Source organism: Pundamilia nyererei, unplaced genomic scaffold (genome assembly GCF_000239375.1).
Source record: "Pundamilia nyererei isolate P.nyererei 1_Seehausen unplaced genomic scaffold, PunNye1.0 scaffold00049, whole genome shotgun sequence".
NCBI lineage: Eukaryota > Metazoa > Chordata > Actinopteri > Cichliformes > Cichlidae > Pundamilia > Pundamilia nyererei.
Window position 1 is genome coordinate 1,555,180 of NW_005187450.1, and position 22,560 is coordinate 1,577,739.

At 40.6% G+C, this 22,560-nt stretch overlaps 1 protein-coding gene across 10 annotated transcripts in view; it reads left to right on the forward strand.

Moving 5' to 3' along the window:
• The first annotated feature begins 196 nt into the window (after window positions 1–196).
• The window catches only part of chl1a (cell adhesion molecule L1-like a), a 48,709-nt gene continuing 26,345 nt past the window's right edge, over window positions 197–22,560 (forward strand). For 9 of the 10 annotated variants that reach the window (XM_005732937.1, XM_005732940.1, XM_005732941.1 and 6 more), the window contains exons 1-10: window positions 14,608–14,766; window positions 17,841–18,003; window positions 18,368–18,476; window positions 18,576–18,763; window positions 18,866–18,988; window positions 20,933–21,103; window positions 21,451–21,489; window positions 21,637–21,748; window positions 21,854–22,035; window positions 22,173–22,307. In XM_005732937.1, the coding sequence (XP_005732994.1) occupies window positions 17,922–18,003; window positions 18,368–18,476; window positions 18,576–18,763; window positions 18,866–18,988; window positions 20,933–21,103; window positions 21,451–21,489; window positions 21,637–21,748; window positions 21,854–22,035; window positions 22,173–22,307 (1,141 nt within the window). In that variant the 5' untranslated portion in view covers window positions 14,608–14,766; window positions 17,841–17,921. Of the gene's footprint in view, window positions 394–14,607; window positions 14,767–17,840; window positions 18,004–18,367; window positions 18,477–18,575; window positions 18,764–18,865; window positions 18,989–20,932; window positions 21,104–21,450; window positions 21,490–21,636; window positions 21,749–21,853; window positions 22,036–22,172; window positions 22,308–22,560 lie in introns of those variants that run through there. The other variant, XM_005732938.1, reaches the window with a different exon arrangement.

Consider the following 22,560-nt stretch of genomic DNA (forward strand, 5'->3'; position numbering starts at 1 on the left):
CACACACACACACACACACACACACACACACACACACACACACGCACAGACTCGCTGCTTGTCCTTTGACCTCTGAAGCTTCCAAAATAGAAGAAAGACCTTGTGGAGACTTGTTGCAGTTGTTGACTCCGCACTTCTTGGCTGTCGTTCAAAAAAAAAAAAAGTTTCTCACAAGCGGAGGATGAGGTGGAGGAAAAAAAGTGCGCATGCAGCTAACTTGACGTAAAGTCTTCCAGAGGGAGATGTTTGTCATACCGTCAGCGCTTAATCATAGCGTGGACTAAAAAGTTGTCATCCACTTAAAATGTTAAATAACAGAAGCGCCTACCGTGAAAGCTGAGGGCAAATCCCTGATAGATTGATTCATCACTCCAGCTGCTCTTCTTCGTAGGGGTGAGTAGTAGAACAAAAAATGTGACTGCTTTATGTTATTTTAGTCTGACTTGCGGAAGAAAGAGGCGTTCAGCTTTGTAATAGAGGGATATAATGCGAGAAGAGTGGATGGGCTATTCATCAGTGTTTATATACAGAGGCAGACTTTTAAAAACCTGCACCTTTACCTCAGCATGATATCGGAGCTCAAGTGCCAATCAGTGCCAAATGTAGTTAAGATAGAGAGCCACAAATCCCTGCAAAGGTTCTCATTAGACTCTTACCTTCTTACTTTAATGTTAAAGTCACCTGCCCACTTTCCTTACATCTCTTCCAAATGGAGGAAGCTTTACGTGCAAACGGTTCATAGCCAATAAAGGGGGCAAAAGATCCAGCACTGGTATTGGTATCGGATCCGTATTTTGTTTCTATCCCTTGCTATATACATGCACAAGCCTTTTAGTGTCACCTGTCACACCTAAAGTGCTTTAGAGACAGATACATTTAAATTCCATCGCTCCTCCCAAAAAAACACGTAAAAGAAGAAAAAAAAAGGTTCAGAATACGTGAAATAGTGAAAGGTGTGTTGGGTTGTATCATTTATCTATTTATTGTGGAAATTAAGCCATTTAGTGGTCATTAAATGTTTAAAATGCGCAAATTGATGTTGATTCATCTCATAAATCATGGCACAATGCTACCCCCTAAATAAGCTGCCTTTATAGGTTAAAAATATTGCAATCAGATCCGTACTAAAATTTGTAGTATGGCCCAGCACTAATAGTGCGTTTCACTCTCTGTTACTCGGTTACTACACCTCTGAGAGGGTGAGGAGCAGTGGTGGGTTAGTGGGTGAGTCGCCCAGAGCATTAGCCAGGCTTAGTCCTGTGAAGCTGGCCTATTCAGGACTCTGCAGCTTTGTCATGGGGAAATGGGTCGCATCTCTTTCTTTGCGTGACCCAACATGACTGAAATGTGGTAATTGGGGAATCCTGCGGTCCTCACTCCCCGTGGTGATGTTTGTACAAAGCTTTCAATAAAGTAATTTACAGTAGAACAGGCTGTGGCACGAGAACAGGGTCAGCTTTTAATTTAAAAAAAACATCCTGTGTTGCGATTGTTGTCAGCTTTTACAGATTTTTCTCGCGTGTCAAGGGTCCTGTAGTCTCAGCCGATGGAAACACACACTGTGAATATGTGCATACAGATGCTCTTTGCAGATGTCTTTACTGTTTTTGTTTGGATATGTGAGACACACGCACACGCGCACACGAATGTGACAACAATGTTGTTTGGTCTGTCTGATGGGTGGCCTGCAATCAATCATAAGGAGACATATTTATGTGTACAGTAGCAACTACTATATATCTCTCTTTTTTAATGAAGACCATCTTTAAAGGACAAATCATAATTTTGATGACCACCGCAGATAGGACAACATTTTCCAAGATGTAGAAATCACCCATGACTGGTTACCTTATGACTAATGACAGAATTCAGCCTCCGGTGCTCAGTTTTACATGCTGGTCTACATCCTCAAGTCCAGCTGCAGATTTTTAACCTTCAACAGTAGGGTAAGCAGTTTATACTGAAAAAATATTTACTGGTCAAACAAAACCAGACATTCGATTTTCTCACATTTAGAAACATAAAAAATTTCAAACACCCACTGCAGTTTCCCTGAATCCAAACTGAAGCTTGCATTTGATGTTTTTTATGCAATCAAAGTCAAAGATCCTCAGTTCAGGATAGAATTTTGGTGAAGAAACGACTGCAAACAATACGCTGATCAAACTAGTCAGTTCAATTTTCTATTGTTGGCTCAAACAGTGCACAGAAACACTCAGTTATTTTGGCTCTTCCCAGTTTAGTTTTTTTTTTTTTTATCATCCAGGTTGTTTTAAATAAATGCTTCCAGAACAACATGAATTGAACCTTCCACATTCATGACTCACCGGCATTTTCTGGTTTATTACAGGCACAGAAAGGATGGTAAATTTGAAATGTCAGATGGTGAGTGGTTTTTCTGAGTGCACTTATTGTGAAGCAAGTGACTGAATGCAAACTGATGGTGGATTCATGCAGGAAATGTCATAACACTTTGACACTGTGAAATAAAAATCAAAACTTTCAAAAGCAAACACGGGAGCTCCACAGTGGCACCAATGAGACACCATAAATGAAACGGGGTGCCAGGAAAGCACCTCCTGCTCCTGCTTTTCACAGGTTGTACAATACATTGTCACCCCGGTACCGGCATTTCAGCATGTGTTGTAACATGCTAGGCATGTTGTCTCCACCTATCTCAGCTACCTTTTGAGGCAAAAGACGAGATAATTGCTTTTTGGCAACCTACATAACCCTCTACTGCATACATATACTCTACTGCATTGTATAATTGGAGCCTGCTGCATTAGTAAATCATGTCCTTCTATTCAGAGGCTGAAACTTGACAGAGACACCTCCATAACTCTGTAACATACACATTTTATTGACTTAATGTTACACTCTAATATCCTGTTGTACATGGCATATGTTTCCAACAGTCAGCTGTTGCTTTATAGATCGCGTGGATTTAATATCTTGCCAAATGTGTTGTGACAGAACAGAGTATATTTAGCTGCCGTCAGCATTTGAGCAGCTCATGGTTATCCATTAGAAGCAGATAGTTTAATGTAAGAGCCTTACCAGGCAGGGGGTGAATTTCTCAGCCACTTAATCAGTGATGCATGGGGAAGAGTAAAACTCCATGCCAGTCACTTATAGTCAACAAAATTATGGTATCAACATGAGGCCACTGCTTGAATGACTATAACATAACCCAATAATCAAATTTAATGGTAGAACAGACCTGATTACTAATGGCTTTGCTTTTCTGTCGCTTCCAGAGACATTTCAGGCAGTTTAATGTGCGCGTTTCTTGTTTTCAACAGAAATTGATTTCTGTTTTGAAGCTGCTGATGAGGCGGTTGGAGATTGCCATTGTGAGAAAGTGAAAGAACAAAGTCAAATAAAATTTTCAGATCTGCGATTAGCTGTTTATCATAATGGTCTTTGTGACTTAATGGGCAGAAGATGTTAAATGGTTTTGTGTGCACAGCTATGCAGCCGCAGTAAATTGTAAACTAATAAATTCTTTGCTGCATAAGTTAAGTTACAGATAATTCACAGAAGGCTTCAAACAATTCATCTGTTTGAGGGGAACAAATTAAAGTTACTGTTTTAAAGTAGACGGCAAAGGCAGCAGGATACTGCAGCAAAAAGGAATGTGACCGAAACAGGGATGTTTACTATCCTAGAGAAGAACAGCGATCACATCTTTTGCATATTAGTAGACTCAGAGAACACGTTTGTGTGGATTAACTGGTAATCTGAGAATACCGCACATATGAATAAATTAAGAGGAGCATGTGTGTGTCTGTGTGCTTCTGAACTTGTTCTTTAGAATAGAGAATGAAGATAACAGCTGTGAGAATAGTGTCTTGATTGATCTTGGCAGGTTTAACTAATGCTTTGTGCAAACTGTATTTGTATATTTTTCTTGCATTTGATTCACTATCGAGTACCACGGCGCCATACGCGATCTGTGCACAGCCTTTGATACAAAACAAATCGAACAAAGAAAATGAAAGAAAACCTCTGAAAGAGGTTTTTAAAGTTTGACAAAGGTGGCTCTTTTTGCTCCAAGTATTAGTTTTTGTGTCGCAATTTCCAAAGGACAGGCAGACGTTGCCTTTAAACTTGGTCGATAATTTAGTTCTGCTTCGTTGGTCCACGTTAATTAGAAGATGACCACTGAAGATGCACTACAGCTCTGTGCGTATTTGGTGGGGGAATTTATTGCTTTGCTCCAAGGACAGCCAGTCCACCTTTGGAATGCTTGTAAAATATTTACAGCAGGCACTGACACAGGGAGTCACTGCGCATCAACACAGTGGTTTAAAATAGCGGGGGCACTGCAGCGTGAGAAACTGATTGTGTCTTCAGATTGTCTATCTTGCCATCTATTTAAACAATTGGTGACAGCTTTTGCAGGCATCAAACTTTCACTCATCATGGGATAAAGCTTTTATTCTCTGGAAATCCCTTACAAATTCCCAGTAAATCTTCCCGACATAGATACCAGTATTTCTGTTACCATGGTTGTTTGGCTTTCTGCCTTTCAGCTCTGGCAGTTCCTAACTACCAGGAGCAAAGGTCATGACTGCTCCAGCCGACAAATGTTGGGTGAAATCAACGCCTCACGCAGGGGGCACAAATAACTTTGGACCCCGTCTAAATTGGAGCAACTGATACTTCTACACGAGAAGGTTGGGATGATCTGGCTTTGAGAGCGGTCACGAAGGCTGTGCTCAGCCTACTTTAACCCCCCATGCCGCACCTTCAAGAGTTTTTCGACAAGTTCAGTTGACAATAGGATGAATTCCTTCCAGTGAGTGGGGTGCATGGTGTGTTGGCACTTGAAACGCTCTTCACAGCATTCTGTTGGACTCTCGCTTTTGAACACTGCCCTCACTGTTAAACCCCTTTTCCAGGACAAAAACATACTTTTAGACAGAAGGGACAGAAATAAGATGCGCCATCTTCAGCACATCGCCCTGTTGACTGGGACAGCGTGTTCCTGTTCCCGGCTATGAAGTAAACATCCTCTCTATGTGTGGCCGCCTCCAGCGAAATATATCATTGGAGTTTTGTTGTTTTCCTGGAACCTGGAGAGAGATGTGCACCTTTAGATAGACTTCAGCAAAGTTAGGGCATATCACAAAACCAAAACAAAGTCTGAGATTGCACTTGGGTCACAAATGTGAAAATGTAGAGTGCTTTTGTTGAACAGGAGTCAAGAAAATTTGCCTATGACACATACCTTCTGTGTTCTTACATGTTGCCCTGCTTTGAGACTGATTTACATGAGCCAGGACAAGTTCACACTACACAACAAGAAGGCTGAAAGCAATTCTTTTAGACTTCATTCTTCTCTGCTCACATGACTCATTTATTTGGCAGTATTCCTTGATGTTCACAAAAAGGATGGACTTTTGTGAAAGGAATATTTACAATGCTCTATATTAAAGATTGTGTGTAAATAAAAGCCACTGTTTTATCAGGTTTCCCTCCAATTAGTAGTAACTCTATATCATTTGATTACTATTTCTTATTTATGTGTTAAAATAATTATCATTTGATTATAATCACATAGTTGTAGCTGGTCAGCATGGGGCCCATTTTATTTAAAGTGGGAAATCTACAAATCTACAACCATTTCAACATTTTCAAATCTAAGGTAAGGTAATTAAAGCATTTTTAGATGATGAAAATAGTCAATGTTTGCACTGAAAGAGCTAGTGAGGATAACCAGTAACAGAGGCCAGTGACTGTTTGTCCCAACTAACTGTTCAGTTGATTGCAGTAAAAGCCTAATGTCATTATTGCTAATTAATGTTATTACCATATATTAAAATTAAACTCAGGGGCTTCTTTAATATTCAAAAGCAGTGATGCCTTTCATAGTTTAACTGCTCTGTGCACATTACAACAGTAATACCACAGTATGCAACAATAATACTTTTTTGCAATAATCGTTATCTTTCCCAGGTTTCTGAAATATTAAGCTCTCCATTTGTTGCAAAGATTAGCTTTGACCACAACATTCAGTGCAATAATTTCACTAACAACAGTCCTGAACTCAGTGTCTGTCTTTTCCGCCTGCTGGAATTCAATTCAAATGCTAATGAGCAGAATTCCCATGGATTTCTCTCTCCTGTGCCATAGATATCACCTCCCCAAAACTCAACAACACAGCCCCCCCTGCTTTCTTTCTGTTTTTGTCTCTCTCGCACTCTCTAACTTTCATTCTTTGTCAGGGTCGAAACCTTGCTCACAGCAATCTGGCACTAAACTGGTAGTACCCAGCGCTACCTTTCCGGCAGGTATTAATATGCATATGCATCACCATCAGGTCATGCAGCGGCTCTGAAAAATCAACTGCTATTTTCCTTCTTGCCAGAGATGCTACTTTCCCATGAAGATAAGATGGCTTAATATTTCTATTCAGATAAAATTTTTCTTTTGGGGGACATAATTTATTTATTTATGGTGGAGAAATCCCTTAAAACTCCAGTGCAAAAAGACTGTGGCTCACATTTGCTACTTAAAAAAAAAAAGACAGTTATAGCAATACATTTCTTTTAGACCTGTTTAATTGTATGAAAATGGTGATTGTGTATCCTCCACAGTTATTCACTGTTTGACTTTTTCATCATGAGCTATTGCCAAAACTGAATAAACAGCACTAGTAACCATATGACTACTGTCCATGGGCTCCATCTAACTGTAATTGTAGCAGTAACATGTGTTTTAAAATGTGTACTTGTAACTACTTAAAAAAAACTATTAAAACTGTCAGACTTCTTTCTTCATGGCAATATTTTGTGCTACCTTGAAGTCTCATTTTTCACTGCTAAGCTACCAGAGTGCTTCCTTAGTCCTAGTAGTAACCTTGTGTGAGAAGTGGAGGTATTTGCTAATTGCGAGCTAGCAGAGTCGCTTGGGGGGATGTTGCAATCTCTGAGGTGCAGTTATGAGACTTCACTTGATACTTGGCTCTGAATGTGGGACGAGCCGCCCTGGTTTTAATCACAGCTTGCCAACTTGTTGAGTCTTTGTTGAAACATTTACTATTCTGATTGCTGTTGTCACATGTTACGCGGCGCACCTGTTCGTGACTGAAAGACGCAAAGCAGTGTGTCGTCTTCATATAAACTAATGTGGGTGGAGGGTAAAGGTAGCGTCGTGTCTGTCTGTCCTTTTTCGTCTATCTTCTGGCGCTTTCCTCTACACACCAACTCCCAAACTTCCGACCTAACACAGAAGAGCCCCTAAAACACTCTTTAATGGACCCTTTCAATTGGACGCACAAACCAGAACAAACACTTTCATTCATGGTGTTCCAAAAATGCTAATGAAGCAAGGCCCTGACACTTTCACAGGGGTACCCCTGTCATGAGCCTGTGTTAGACAGCAGTGATGCTTTTGCTCAGACAGAGAGATGCAAGGTACAGCTCTTATGGTAGTTGTCCCAACAGTAACTTAAACCTACCAAGGCAAACGATCTTCTCAAGTGCACCTGGCTCTGAGCCATGGCATATATGGAAGAAATCAGGGGAAAAACCAGATTGAAATTCTGAAGAACTAATTGTCGCCTTTTCTCAAACAATTCTTGAAATTCCCCAGTTGCCTTTTACGCTGTCAACGATGTGGACAGTGCCAAGAATTTCTATATGTCATAGTTGAGATACGTAACATTTTCCAGGGAATCGCTGTATGCAAGTGACAGCCAACATTTGGTGATGATCTTCATACCTCAGCAGATAACTGCATGTGCTGCTGTGCTGCACTCACCAAGCTGCAGAGAAGACCATGGATTCCCAAGTGTGGTCAAAGTCCATTAATCTGCAGGTTGAGAGACTTCTCATCATTTAATCGATGATATACACTAACCGGACACATTATTAGGTACACCTGTTCATTAACACAAATATCGAATCACTCAATCATATGACAGCAACTTTATGCATTAAGCCATGTAGACATCGTCAAGATAATCTGCTGTAGCTCAAACTGAGCATCAGAAAGGGGAACAAAGGTAATTTAAGTAACTTTATATTCACATGTAGTGCTTTTCTACTCTTCCGGAGTACTCAAAGCACGCTATGCAACATGCCACATTCACCCATTCACACAAGCACTGTCTTCTATGCTTTTTAAGTGCTTACTAACTACCATTCACAAACACTCCGATGGCTGCACTCATGCAACTTGAGCCAGAGATCGAACCACTAACCATCTGATCAGTAGGTGACCTGCTCTACCTCCTGAGCTACATTACAACTAAGGTGAGTTCCCCATATAATTAATTATCCTAGAGTTTACAGAGAAGGGCCCAAAAGAGAAAAGTTCGCTTGGTGAAAAGATGGCTTTGAGGGAACAGTAACTCAAATAACAGCCAAGCTATGCAGAAGAGCATCTCCAAACACAAATGGACTATGACAGCAGAAGACCACACTGTGTGCCCTAAGCTAAGAACTGAAGCTGCAAATCACGCAGGCTCACCCAAAATTAATGGACTTCTGCATTTTGATGGTCAGAGTTTGACATAAACAACATGAAATCATGGATCCATCCTGCCTTGTATTAATGGTTCAAGCTGATGCTGGTTGTGCAGTGGTGTGGGGGAAAGTCTTGGCTCACTTTAGACCCCTTAGTACTAAATGAGCATCATTTAAACGCCACAGTCTACCTGAGTTGTTGTAGTCCATAACCATCCCTTTATGATCACAGTGTATCAGTCCAATGATGGCTGCTTCCAGCAGGATAGCTGACCATGTTGCAAAGCTCAGATTATCTCAAACTGGTTTCCTAAACATGACAGAGCATTGAGTGTAGTGAAATGCCCTCAACAGTCACCAAATGGACATTATTTACATTTTACCCAGCATTTTACTTGGACAAGTACAAACCTCGATTTTCAAAATCAGATTGCATTTGACTGAAAGTGATCACCACGTGAAGTAGACGACGATAACATCTTTTTCGGTTGGTTTCTAAATAGCTTTGTAGTTATCTAACTGAGTTACTGGGATCCGCAGATTTCTGCGGTATAGGTTTGAGGGAAAACTTTGAAGTGACTCATGAGCCTTATTCTCTTGACATGTTGCAGCAGATGCTTTGAAACTCATTTATTTCCAGCTCATCAACAATAGGCAGACAACTAATTTATTTCTGATGAGTTTCTCACGAGTGAATTCTTTTTTAAATTAGCTGATACATAATAAATTACCTTTGCTTGTGGTATTTGTTTATTTTTTTGGCTGTTATAGATATAATCCACGTTCTGTGCTGGTTACTCATGTCATTTCTTATTCTCACACACATATGAAAGTGACCTGAACTGTGTCTGTGAATGCTTTTCTTAACTGAGGAGGCTGCGGGCTGAATTTGTTTGAAGCGAGATAGAATAATTTATGTTTTTTAAAATGATACAAAGATTGCTGTTTTAACAGCCAGAAACTGTGTTTTGAGTCTTTAAAAGGCGAGGTGAGAGGTGATGTTGAGTAGAGTGAGAGTGTCCGCAATTATGTGTTCATCCTACAAGATGAGGCAAGTTGCATTCTTCTGTGAGGATTTATTACTTTGTCTGTGGAACTGATTTCTTTTTACACTTACAAACAGTGGATCCATATGGATCCATCACAAAATACTTGATGCACTATGACAAAACTACAGATTGAATACACATATTCTCTGGCATTTCAAAAAGAATTAATTATGACTGAAAACCACATTCTCATTTGTTACTTTCTTTCACAAACAGTGACAGCAGTGTGTTTATGGGTCACTGGAAACATTGCTTTGAATGAGATGAAATTTGCTGCTAATGTGAATTATGTGCTCTCCCAATAGCTAAAAAAAGCCACACTGACACCTAAAACTGAGTTGATCATTTTTAGTACATTACAAACAGAAGCCAATAGGGGCATATTAAACGATTTCCTTCTAATGTCTTCAATAATAGTAATTCTGTTGTAATATAGAAACATATAATGTCAAAAGTTGGTCAGAATGTAAACATTGTGCTTTAACTGACAACTTTTGCAAGTTTGTTAAGCAAACTAACGAAGGACAGCTGCTGCACAGATGACTGTTTTGAAGCAAAAACTCTTACAAGACTTTAGTAACCCAGCTAAATACCACTTTAGGCCTTCGAGATTATCCCATAAACTAATTACCGGCTTAGTTCAGACAACAGAGCACAACACTGCTCCTTTATCTGCCTCTCTGCAACGGTGATGAACAATGTTTTGAGATGAAGGCAGGTTTGATGAGGTCTTCTTGTGGCCTGACTGTCTGAAGGGAGGAAGTTGAGTGTGACAGCTTGTCTCCAAACTGTCCGTCTCTTTGCTGCTAGCTATGGAAACTGATTAAGCTTCTGAATGCCACCCTTTGTCACCCTACAACTGCAAGGGACATATTTCAATAGTGATTCATGTTCTTTTATAGGCTGTCTCACTCAGAGGACTTTGACTTTTTCTATGAATGGAAATTCAGTTTATCTAGCAGTTTTTTAAAGAAAACACATCATTTCTATTGAGATGAAAGATCTGCAAATGAACTATCCTGCGCATAGTGAAATTTAAAGACTGTGGGTTGAGTATTAGGAATTTATAATCCTTATAGCGTGCGTGGAATGCGTGCCATTTGCGTGCCAGGCTAGCTCTTGTTTATTGAGGCAGCTCTTCACATGTCACTCCACAAATCACTGTGTTCCACAGCGGGAAGCACTTAAAGCACAACTGAGTGAGCTTGGCAGCACTTTCATGAGCAACACACACTCATCAGGCCTGCGCAAAGCACATGTGCTTTGCAAGTTACATTCACATCAGGCAGTGACGCAAGGAAACCTCTGTTGTGGTGCTAAACTGAATGAGCATGTGTTAATGACTGAAAATCTGTGTGGTGTTTGAAATTTCATAACAAATCTGCGGAGGAGATGAATTTCAGGAAACGAGCACAAAGACAAGTGTGTTTACAGGAGCACAAGGAGCATTTTATGTGTAACTTGCCACGTGCCTTTGTATGCATTACAATGTTTTTTTTTTGTAGCTTTTTCTAGTTTCGAATGTGAGCTGCTGCATATCTGTGGTTTTAAACCTGTTGTGCCTGTATAGAGTGTAAAGCGGAGAGCTCCGGCCTCTTTACATAACACCGGCAGCACAGGTTTGATGTGGAAATGTTTGATGTATGTCAGGGAGCTGTTTGTGTGAATTCCGGGCATAGATGATTACCGGCATGTTTAATTGCTTGAAGGACTTAAAGTGAAACGATGAAACCAACAAGTTACTACAGATCAACGCTTTGAATGTGGAGGTAGGAGCAGGCACGTTGTTGCTGTTGACAGGGGAAACAGATCAGTTAAGACCACATTACATATCACTAATGCTAATATTGTATTACAGCCACTTTGAGCTGGAACTGTACCAGTTTACTGGTGAGTACAGGTAGTTTCTAAGATGGCTCTGTATTTTTGAATACATTTTTTTGTTTTTTAATACTATTACAGCCGGAATGAGTGGCCTACCGATACTTACCCATCAGCGAGATTGAGTAGGTAAAGAAATCATAGAAAGAAACCAGTCATTATCTGAAGAGACCTCAGGTTTTGTCATAATTGTGGACAGTTGAAATATCACTTCCACTTCCACAAAACGTTGCTTACACTTATTTTGTCTGGGTGTTAGTTTTTTTTCTCCAATTTTGTAGATCAAACTCTAAACAATCTGAATAGAACGGCAGCTTGGATTAGTTATAATAACTATTATTTACTATGAAATCAAAGGTACTCTGTAACATAGTAGTTCTGATTTACAAACAAATATTCTTCATGATTATATTGTTTTCTGAAGAAGTTGTTTGCCAGCAGATGTTCGTCAGAAACCCGATAGCTGCCATTTCAATGCTGACAGCAAAACTAGTCATGCTTTCCTGTGCGCTTTTGTCACCTGACACACTGAAATTGTAACTCAACATCTAAGAATGTGAAAGAATGAGTTACAATCTTAGCTGCCGTTGCGACTTAAAGCATAGGTGTGCCTCTCTTCGATGATACTCATTGTATGCACGTCACAGACATGTATTGTTGTTTTAACCTAGTCATCTCGTACTACGCGCCCTGCTCCATTATTGTATGTCAAGCTTTTTTGAAGGCAAGTTTGTTTGGTAGATATTTTGCAATTACCATGAAGTCTGTAGAAAGAAGCCTTGTAATTATCAGAAAGGACATGCATTATGACAAAGGTACTGGGGAGGGCTACGCTGCAGGGAACCGAAAGTCTCCTTAAAACATGAAAGGGTGGAATTTGCAAATGACGTGTTTCTGTCGTTTGTTTTAAAAGCTATGCGCGGATTTAACAAACACAGTGAAGCTGGTCATGAGCAGAGACTCTGAAAACACTTTTTTTGTCCATTCTCCTGGAACGCTCTTTATTTATTTGTGTAGGAGCTTTGCTAAGCTGAGTCATTTATGGAGTGGGCTATAATTAGAATAATGATACTGGGAATCTGGAGTATATCATTTCTTTTCTTTTTGTCAGTTAACACAGTTTAATAGCAAATATTTGGTCCTGTCTAGTTTAAGAAAGAGCAAGGCTGTTAGACTTAGAGTTGGGAAGGTGCGGGTGACTGTCCCAATCACAAGAATTTGATGGGGTTTAGTTAGCAAATAGCCGAAAGACTAAAACACAGTGGACAATATATTAGGTCAATGCCACAAAACATAAAATTCTCAGGAGAATTTTTAAGCAATCGGCAGGCAACCTGCCTTATTTCATGGACACACACATGCTGAGAGACACACACACACACACGCATGCACACACATGTTGGGTATTCATATCTTGTGGGGACATCTAATTGACATAATGCCTTGCTAGTCCCTTACCCTAACCCTAACCATAACCCTGACACTAAAACCACATTTTGAGTCTCAAAAACGCCTTCAAACTTGTGGGGGACCAGGATTTTGGTCTTCATAAGGGCTGTTGGTCCCCACAAGTATAGTAAACGTCCAATTTTGGTCCCCACAAAAATGTTAATATCCGTATACACACACACACACACACACACACACACACAGACACACACTCACAAACGTACACAGTCTCTCCTCTCTCCTTTTCATCGGGCTGTAATTCGTGCCTGCTGCAGCCACCTTTAACGAGGTAACTCTATACTGGATGTATTTACTTAGATCAGATAAGTGGTCGTGCTACAGCGATTGTCTTTTTATTCACGTTAATCTGAATGCCCATTCAGCCTAATAGCATGTCAAACGATGACTGAATTCGGAAGTCTGTAAGAGGCTTGGCCTTTTAAGTTTTTATGTGTTTACAGGAACTGTGCTCTTCTAAACATGGAATAGGTTCATTTAAAGCGATGACAGCTCTCTTAAATGAAGTGCATAATTATGTCCAGCCCTTCAGTGCTAAAAGCAACTTTAGGTTAAACTGTAGTCAAGTGAATAAAACGCTTTGATTTAAAAGTAAAAAAGCTGAACAGTAAAACTAAAAAGTGCAGCTTCCTGAGGTTTCTTTCTTCATTCAAAAAAGAAAAGTCTAAATGTAATTGTAGACAGATTGTTAAGATATTTAGACTTCTAATTTTAGTGCAAATGCTTTTCTTTTTTTTCTTTAATTGCTTATTTTTACTTTTTAATTGGGGTTATAGATGTCCTAAAAGTGAGAGAATATTGTGTAAGCCAAGCAAGGAGCTTACACTAGCAGTCTTCAGACTTTAATATACTAGAGAGTAAATGTCAGCTCTTTTTCCTGCTTGGATGACCCTACAAGCCACCATGAGAATTCTTCACCCTCTTAGTTCAGTCATTATGTCTCCATTAGAATAAAAAAAAAAAGATGTCTAAGGTACAGTATTGTAAAACAAATCTGGAACAAACTCAAGACCAATTTAATATGTCTTGCCCATATTGCAAATCCCTGCTTTTCTTTTCTTTTTTTACTTGGAATATAAACAAGACCTGCTGAGGGAACTACAGTTAGATAACATCAGAGGCTCTACATACGAGGAATATTTGTTTGAATAGCTGAATGAGAAATGCAACCTTCGTAACATATCTCCAGATAAGAAACTACCTTGAGAAAATACAGGAAGGTAAAGCCAAGTCATGCCTTTTATCAGTGCCATCGAGTCTGTTTCAGACATGTTTTTCCATGCCTCCGTCTATCAATACCCTGGAGCACTGCATGGGAATGAAAGTACACTTCCACAAAAGATCTGGCCTTCTGAGAGAAGATGACTCCGTTCTCTTTTCAATGGAGCTAAGACACACTGCATTAAAATCATTGAGACCGAGCCCGGTGTAAATGGGCGTGCATAGTTTGTAGAGGGCAGGATGGAAAGATCAAGGAAAAAGGGTGAGAGAGAGTGAGCTGGAGAGGGGGACAGACATGCCTGCGCTTCCTCTCCACCCATTCTTTAATGCTTACTGAGTAGCCCCGCAGTGCACCCTTTGTCCCAGTTATTGTCACAGGCTTAGAGAGCTTCTTTGCCAAGTGAGAGGCTTTGGCGACATATGTCACTTCAGTGAGTCTCCTGTCGCTCCTTGAGCTGCTTGAGTAGAGGGGCGGGCAGGGAGGCGTGTCTGTGTACCAGGAGGGGAGCAACGTGAGGTGGAGGAGGAAAGGACATGTCAGAGATGTTGATTCAGAGAGAGTTGTTGGAATGATCCCCTGGAGGTCCTGTACTTTTTATGCGGACTTGTAGGGCTGCTGCCTTGAGCCTCTGCTAGAGGTGGACATAAGATGTCAAATGACTCAAAAAACTGTAAGTATTGGTTACTTCATGAACAGGCTAATTTGTAGTCCTTGGGAAATGGTTGGTTTCTGTGCTTACTCCCTCTGTATTTGAGTGGAATGACATAAAATCAGTTGTCTGTAAGTTTGCAGCCTGTACTCTGCAGCTACACATGCACAGTCTGCAGAGCTTCTGGTCTGTCCGAGGAAAGGCTGTACTAAGGTTGCTTTTAAGGAAGTAGAGGAGATCATTGTATACAGTGTGGGCTGACAAGGATTAGTCATGTAGAAGACACACTCTCTTCTGGCCAGGTATTAGCCTGGGTTACACAATCCCTGTGGATTTGTGGCTATGAGCTGTCATGTGTCAGGTAATGCATCTCTCAGCTCCGAAAACAAATCCTTTGTTATGTGTTTACATAGTGACTCCACCCCATTTATGCTCCAAGGATTTTTGAAATGGACTATGTCAGCTTTGTTTGAGTTCTCAGTGAAGTGGCAGGTTTGCAGATCTCGACGTGTGTGCAGAGTTGAGTAATTTGCCTGACCAACAAAGCAACCAACAGTGCATTTGTACCACATGAATGAAATTGGCCTAAAATCTGTTGTCGTGTTGTTAGGATAACTGAAAATCTTTTCAAAAGCTCGAGCTTCCTTTCCCCCCCCTCCTGTGTCACTTGAGGACTTGCGGGCCTCTTGCCTGAAGACGACTTTGCAGAGTCTGTTTGGCTGATGGAGTTTTCTTCCTGTCACATAAATCTCAACACTGTCACTAAAGTTGCTTTTAATGCCAGTGCAGTGGTACTCTGGGTGGTCTCCAGTGGAAAAACTTTATCTGTGTGTGCCGGTGTGCGAGTGTGTGTTTTCCTCTGGGCTTGAAATACACACTACTGTTGTACCAGACTAGAATAAGCATGGCTTCCAGCTTCACTGCAGCATGAAAATGTTTGTTCACTCCACTGGAACAAACATCTAACAAGCTTTGTAACTGTTCCAACTCAGGAAAGATAATCACAATAAGACCTTATTGCAAACAATACTTTGCAGCAATCTCTCTTAATTTGTTTAATTGGTTCTAAATTCGAGTGGCTTAATCCTAAATCGAGTCTATAACAATCACCACATTAACCTTGCTCACTAAGTGGGAGCAGCACATGCAGCCATGTGTCCTTAGAAGAACCCAGAGTAGCGCTCAGCCATTGTTAAGCAGCGTACTGTATGACTGCTGGAGCTCACCGACTTCATTCTACTGATAGCAGGATTAACTGGAGGGTGAACCCATTTGGCATTGCCGGTGCTGCTGCCACAGTCTCAACACTGTGAGAGCTAAGCCGTGAAACAGTGACGGGCTTAGACCAATTTATAAACTGCCATCTTGGATCTAGCGATCGTTGCAGACAGCAGCTTAGCTTTTGTGCCAGTCGGGTTTACTGTAAGCATGTCATGCGATGCCACCAGCCAGGCTTTACAGTTCAAAGGGTAATCACAAAACAAGTGCTCTGCCACAACTTCACAACAATGAAGGACATGAAATGGCTGTTGTCTTCAATAGGATATTAAGTTTGCTTTGTTTTGTAATCCATTGATATTTATCATGGAGCCTGTTCAGAAATCATTCAGCATATTTAAAATAACAAACTAAGGAAGAACATTTAATATATTTTTAACTGGGATTATTATTGCATTATGTGTTTTCAACAACACCTTTGATGACTTTCAGAAATGAGCCTGTCTGTGCTTTATCAATCAATCAAAATTTATTTATATAGCACATTTTTAAAGACCGAAGTACACCAAAGTGCTTTCCAGTAAAATCATGATACAGATAAAAATCACAATATAAAATATAAATTACAGATATAAATAAAATATAAAATAATTACATAATCTAAATGCAAAGCCAGATGTAAATTACCCTAATTAGCCTTGAATGCCAGGTTAAACAAATACGTTTTTAGACGTGATTTAAAAGACTGAATGGAATCTGATGCACGCATATGAAGAGGAAGAGTATTCCATAACCTGGGTGCGGCAACGGCAAAGGCACGGTCTCCTCCGGTCTTCAGCCAAGACCAGGTTGCACTAAGAGCAGTTGGCCCGATCTTAGTGCTCTCTGAGGGCTATACAGACAGAGGAGATCAGCTAGGTAGACAGGTGCCATATTGTTTAGGATTTTATAAGTAAACAATAACATTTTAAAAATCAATTCGATATTTAATAGGGAGCCAAGTTGTCCAGAACAGGGGTGATAGAATCATACTTTCTAGTGCCGGTCAAGAGACGTGCTGCAGCATTTTGGACCAGCTGCAATCGCTGAAGAAGAGAAGATTGTAGGCCCACGTAGAGAGAATTACAATAATCCAGTCTTGAAGTGATGAAAGCATGAATGAGTTTCTCCAGCTCTTTGCATGGTATATAAGGTTTAGCCTTAGAAATTAGGCGTAGTTGGTGAAAGCTGGTTTTTACCACAGTAGAAACCTGTTTATCTAGTTTGAAGGAACTATCCATGAAAACTCCACGATTCCTAGCAGCATCAGTGAGGTGGTTAGCAACAGGCCCGAGTGTGCCAGTCAGTTGTCCCAGAGGCATATTTCTATCATTTAAAGTAAGAAAGTTACGTGATAACCAGTCTTTGACATCCCTCAGACAATCAAACAGAGGATGTAGTGAAGATGAAACATCCCCAGTCAGGTGGAGGTAGATTTGAATATCATCAGCTTAGCAGTGAAAAGAGACATTATGTTTTTCAAAAATGGAGCCCAAGGGCAGCATGTACAGAGAAAACAACACAGGACCCAATACCGAGCCCTGGGGCACACCACAGCGAAAAAGGGCAGAAGAAGAGGAATATTTTCCCATCATGACAGAGAACGACCTCTCAAAGAAATATGATTTAAACCATGATAGAACATTTCCTTTAAGGCCTACTACTTGTTCCAACCTTGCCAAAAGGATATCATGGTCAACCGTGTCAAAGGCTGAAGTCAAATCCAATAGAACTAAGCGCCCAGAGTCAGCGATTAGAAGAAGGTCATTGAAAACTCTTTGTAGGGCTTTTATGGTTGAATTACTGAGCGTAGGACTTCTGTTTTCTGACTCTTACAGGTCCTCTTTGCCTTCCAAATTACAAGTGACAGCAGTTGACCAACACATTCTCCTGATCTCTGTTGTCTCCAGTGGAGGGTGATGACTTTGGCAGGGAGCCTGTCGCTTCGTCTGCTTTTGGCCTTGACCACCATGGCCTCAGGCCTTAATATCCCTCTAGAAGGTATGAGTGTCATGACACAAGTGCTTACTAGTTCTTACTTGTGCTGTGCTGAAATATGAAGAGTCATTTAACACAGTTAAATTCACATGGAATGCCTGTGCTCTGCTTCATGTGAATACCGTAAGATCCACAGAATCAACACTCATTTTTACGGCTTTTTAAAGCTAATTGACATAAACTGAGTAAGAGTAAGTTTGTGTTTATTATTATTATTATTATTATCATTGTGTTTGACCGTTCAAGGCTTTATTTGTGCAGTATGGCCGGCATACACTTGTGTGTATTATATCTTATTTACTTCAACAACTTTAGTGTTACCTGTCACCGTTCAGTAACGATTTTTGTATGTGGCTTTATTTCATAGTGGAACAGCCTCCGACCATAATAACGTATACATCAGGTCCCATAATTGTACTTCATTTTGACACGGCCATTACTGTCAAGTGTAAAGCTCGGGGCAATCCACCACCAGAGTAAGTGTTGTCAAGTGACATGAGTTGAAAAAAACAAACAAGCCAAACATTGAAGCCTTGATCAGTTGCATGGATGTGAATCGTATTTTGCTCTAACAGGTACAGATGGGAAAAGGATGGCCAAGCATTTGTCCCCCCAAACTTCCAAACAATCAGAGCAAACCAGACAAAGGGCTTACTTGTGCTTCAGAGTGAAGACATGTCCAAGTTCGAGGGAAAATACAGATGCTACGCATCGAACAAGTTGGGAACTGCTATGACAAATGAGATCGAGATTAAAGCTTTCAGTAAGTAATCTTTAGATAAAAAAGATCAAAACCCAGAATTTTGCATTTCAATGTCATCACTGTTTTGTTTTTCATGTTGTTGAACATTTGCTTTTCAACTAGGTATCCCTAAGTTTCCAAAGGAAACCCTCAGTCCCATTGTTGTTAGTGAGGGAGAACCAATCACCCTGAAATGCAACCCACCAGAAGGTGTGGCCCCACGTCTTATCTACTGGATGACTGTTGGTAAGCCATGAGGCGGTTTATCATTTTTGTGATTTATATATTGCGTATTCCAGTTTATTAATTTGTTAAAAAGAAAAAACAACTCTTATTACGGCTTCAAAGCAGTTTTTCTAAAAGTGACTGGGGGACAGCTGAACGATTATTACCCCACTCCAGGCTCGCACTCATGTTTGTGGCGAACCAGATGTTGTATTTAATGCAGTAATAAATACAGCCCCAGCTTCTCCACAGGAACTTGGAGCTGTATTGATCACCAGGGTCTCCACAAACAGGAGTGTAAGATTGGAGAGGGGTGACTGTTGTTCAGCTGTCCTTCAGTCCAGTCATCGCTCTCCTTCACCGGGTGGAGCTGGCTATGCACGACCAACCAAAGGTCCACAACACTACAGTATCACTGCGTCTAGGCAGGATTGTGATATTGAGGCATTCAGTCATAATGGTAGCTCCTCAACATTGATGAACCAGATGTCTAAATCCACAATTTCTCTCATACTGAACTGGATTATTAATGCAGCAGTGCTTCATCAGTAGGCTGACCTGCCTAATGATAGTCTATCGATGAACATTTTTCCAGGAAATGCTTTAAAAGCACTGCTTAAAAGATCACAGCAACACTCAAGCTAGTGTTTTAATTTTTCCTCAATGGTTTGTAGATGAAAAAGGCAAAAGGCATACTAAATAATGTATTTTTACATGACAAAGCCCCACTTTTTAGTCATATGTTCTAATGAGTGCTATTGAAATTGTTCAAATAGGCACCCAGAAATTCAGGAAAAAGGAGTAGTGTCTCAGGAAGAGCTTAACCACATGCTTTGATCTGCTTTGCACACTTGGGGCATAAATGTGCCAACCACATAATATAAAGATTCCTGGCTTCCTAATTTTCCACATATCCGGTCAATTACAGCATAATTGTCAGTGTGGTCAAATGACTACTGCAGTCTATTACTGTCTATGATTGACATGTTGCATCTAGTAGTTCGGAAGGTGTTTGACGTAACAAAAAGTACTTAGTTTAAGCCATGCCTTCGCTGTTCCTGAGTTTGTTATTGGACTTGCACTGTGGAGCGCTCAAAGCTGGGGTAGTTTTAGATAGTGTGAATCTCTGTCTGACTGCACCAGAAAATCCCCACAGATGAATGTGGCTGGTGACACATTGTATCCTCCGGCTATCAGCAAAGTTAGCAGTGACAGTAAAGACAGTTCAGGTAAAGGTACACACTTGAGGTCCAAGTGTTTATTGCACATCGGGCTTCTTTTCCCTCCACCACCGCCAGAGAAAGTGATTCACTGTGTATAAGGTCACCTCAGTTGTGTCTGAAGTACTTCACTGAAGATCCTCAACCTCCTCCAACAAACCTGACTGATGTCAGGAAGAAAAAGTTAAGAGGCGTTCAGCTGCTCAGAAGGATAGATCCAAAGCCATAGGGCAGAATGAATGAAAACACTTGTGCAGAGCTGTTGTTTTATATTATGTTTCAATCTGGGTTTTTTTTATTAGTTTCTTGATACAAGATGCAATGTGGAATCGAAAGGCTGCCATTAAGCTTAAAAAACTAAACAGATGTTGTCCATCTGGTGACATCTCTGTGTCTGCTTTGCGTGCACAGTTGTGCGTGTCACCGATCCATTATTGAAATACTGGCTATATATACCTTATATTCTGTTGCAGTGCACTTATGAGTTCACCAGGTCTTTGCAAGAACACTCTTTAAAGAATAACTTCCATATAAGATATTAGGCCACACTGCAGTTAATTTTCAGGCATGGCTGATTTGACGTGTTATCATCTAAAAAAAGTCCCTCTGATGCACCCTTTAAAAGTTTCTGTCCAATTGGCACCTTCTTATCAGCCAACATGAATTTCCTAGGCACATGCTATGAAGAGTTACAATTGTTGTAACAGTGATTTCACATTATTTATACAACTATGTTGTTTTCCAGATCTCCAGCACATTGAGCAGAATGAGAGGGTTTCCATGGGAACTGATGGCAACCTGTACTTCTCTAATGCCTTAAAGAATGACACTCGCCAGGATTACGGTTGCTTTGCTGCCTTCAACAGGATACGCACAATTGTCCAGAAAAACGCCATGGCTGTCGTGGTCAAACGCTGTAGGTTTATGACAAAGTCTCTCTGGCTTGGAAACTGCACTGTAGCTCACTTGTTTAGCATTTTGTCAATATCAGACCTGCAAAAATGTTACGTGTGGTACATCTCATCTTATCACACAATCGAAGATGACCAAATCACTACGACTTCTTCAAAGCAACTTTTGATCTTGTAATGAAGCGGGGCTTGCCTTGTCATGTTAATGCTGAAGGAAGTTTTTGTTATGACTCAGACTGATGACTGATATTGCTGATTGTGTAACTTTTGTTGGTGAAAACAACAACAACAACAACAGTCTTACTTCCAGTAAAATTGCTCCTGTATTTTATTATGTTTTTTTATGTTCCAGTAAAACCTGCCAATGACTCTTCAGAGAGCAGCCACACTCGTGAGTGATAACCACACATCAAAGCTTTCTTTCATATTATCTGAACAGCCACTAGAAATTGACAATAAAGCGTGTGTGCAGTTTAGAAAATAAGTGGATAAAATTATACATCAGAGCAAGAAATGATATTGTCTGCTTTCGATGCAGCTGTGGCCCCCCCAGCGAGAATACCCAGCCTTTTGCTGCCCTCTGGTGTTCAGACTGAGAAGGTGTTGTTGAAGGGAGAGGATCTACAGCTCGAATGTATACCCGAGGGATTGTAAGTGCACATTCTGTATCATCGCTTCTGCAGTCATGTTGTCACCATATATAAATAACCGTTTTGTTCATTACGGTGTTAACACGCTATTGTCTCACAATCTAGCCCTACACCATCTGTGAAGTGGATAAAAATGGGAGAAGTCATGACTCCTCGGGTAAAATTTAACAACTACAACAAGCTGTTGAGCTTATCAGCAGTGGAAGAGAGTGATGAGGGGAAGTACATGTGCACAGCCGAGAACTCTGCTGGGAAGGCTGTCCACTACTTTGATGTAATAGTGGAAGGTTAGTCAACATCAGGAGCTAATTACGCTTCTATTTGTGGGCACATTTGTTTATTTGCATCAAAGAGAAAGCTCTTGACACGTGGATGGCTGTTTGTTTTATCTGAAATCATCATGACTCCTCTTAACATCTCCCAGAGCCACCAAAGTGGCTGACAGAGCCTCCTCAGAGCCAGCTCACTGTGATTGGGTCTGATGTGCACATCAAGTGCTCCGTCAGTGGAAAACCACAACCAGCAATAACATGGAGGAGGAATGGAGTAATGTTCAGAGGTGAGTGAGAATAATTGTTGATGTGGTTTAATTCATATTGCGCCTCCGGGCAGGAGGGCAGTGCAATGAGCAGCTATCCCTGACGTCAAGCTGGAGTAATGTGACAGGCAACAGTCTGCTTAGTGTTTGAAATGATGAGATAACAGATTTTATTTTTCTCCTTCAGAAGTTGAAAGGCAAGGTATGCTGAACAGAAGCATGCGCTAATTAAAAGTAGTTGGTGCCTTCTCTTGTACAGTGTCTGAGTAGGAAT